The following is a 1,611-nucleotide window of genomic DNA, read 5'->3' on the forward strand; positions in this document are numbered from 1 at the left end:
TGAATGTTTATCTTTGTTCCATACATAAAATGAAAATTGATCGTCTGAATTTTTCATGTGTTCAACACAATACGATGACATCAATTTAATTTGATAATTTCCCAGAGAAATTCTCTTCAGTTCGTCTTCAGTCATTCTCGGAAATTCCAAATTATCCAATATGCCAACAATAAACTCTTTTATTTCGCGTTGAAATTGATTGCTTGATATGATAGCTTGCAATTCATTTGGAACATTCACTCGGTTCAGCATTCTATCAGCCATTTCAGCAGCATCGTTTTTGTTAGGATGAATTTTATTGAAAAACTTGTTGATGAGAGCCGCTCCGATTCGATAGTCATCCATGAAATGCGTGAGATCGTATGCACACCAACGAGTGTCAAATACATGCCATATGGTTTTTATGTTCCCGTTTCTCGCTTCAATACTGAATCGATTTGCTGTGACTAAACGCGACGAATTACCTTTCATAGTCGTAAGTTGGCCGGTTTCATCATCCTTATGCACAAATTCTGGCATTTTAACAACAAAACCGAGTTGTGTAAGCATAGCTATATTATCACGAAATCCTCGGTCGAGCAATTAAACGTCTCCAGGCTTAGACTTGTTCATAATTGGGTCAGCATGTTTATCAAACACAAATTTCATGATTGATGCATCATTTTGTGTGGCTTCAAAGGGACCAAAAATGTCAATGTATAACCCATTGGATGAAACACAAACCATCGGCTTAACTAAATTTCGACACTTCTGTCCGCTGTAGGTGCGTCGTTGCAATTCATGGTTTTGACTTTTATTGCAATATATATACGTTCCATCCCAAATTGTCACCAAAGTGTCATCCTGAGATGTGTATAATCGCTTTGCCATTTCGGTGGTATTTGCAATTAAAAACTCTCGGCTAAATGTTCCAAATCCCAGGTGTTTTGGCACAAAATCAGATAGCAATGATGCACGTGCTGCGTTGATATACTTTTTTACTGTTTTATAGCTGAGGTCAAGGCTGTATCTTATTTGATCATACGTATGACCGGTTCTCATTCGCTTCAAAAATGCCATTAGAACAACTTTGGCAATATCCTTGCTTTTGTATGTTGCTGTTAAAGTTGGAAGTTCAGACAACAGAATATCAAATTGAGCATGACTCAATCCGGTGCAGGTGCGCATTTCGTCATCAGACGTTGCTCGAATTTCTGGTAGATTTTCATCATTTAATAGCAAATCGACCATTTCTTCAACTTGATCTTTCGAGTAATTATACATCGGTGTCTGATAATCGTTCCATGAGGCATCTTTGTGTTGCGCACAGAAGTGAGATGAAGCTGGTACGAAAATTCGATGTTTTTTCAGGATCTTTAGCCTCATGTTTCGACTGAGAATCTGTAGATGTATATTTTCTTCACACAATCCATATGAACATCGATTTCTACTCCCTGTACACCTCTTTAGTGACAAAGAAATGGCTAAGATTGAAACAAAAACGCAGACAAAATGAATTAACACAAATGACAGCTTTATCACAAATTTCAGTTGATTCAAAACGATGAAAATTATTTTTATTGCACAATACAACATTCAATCTGAAAATCTGGCACAGTTTTTATAAAAAAT

At 36.6% G+C, this 1,611-nt stretch overlaps 1 protein-coding gene across 1 annotated transcript; it reads right to left on the reverse strand.

The window, feature by feature from the left end:
- Positions 1–582: 582 nt before the first annotated feature.
- Positions 583–1,365, reverse strand: LOC129572375 (uncharacterized). The gene has a single exon (XM_055452320.1). The coding sequence runs from the start codon at positions 1,363–1,365 to the stop codon at positions 583–585; it is 783 nt and encodes a 260-aa protein (XP_055308295.1).
- Positions 1,366–1,611: the final 246 nt, after the last annotated feature.

This window comes from Sitodiplosis mosellana, unplaced genomic scaffold (genome assembly GCF_009176505.1).
Source record: "Sitodiplosis mosellana isolate CC-2019 unplaced genomic scaffold, AAFC_SMos_1.0 Smas_scaffold_4851, whole genome shotgun sequence".
NCBI lineage: Eukaryota > Metazoa > Arthropoda > Insecta > Diptera > Cecidomyiidae > Sitodiplosis > Sitodiplosis mosellana.

What these genes read in the sequence shown, in the direction of transcription:
- LOC129572375 (XM_055452320.1), bottom strand. Translation starts at nt 1,365, where the DNA reads ATGAGGCTAAAGATCCTGAAAAAACATCGAATTTTCGTACCAGCTTCA.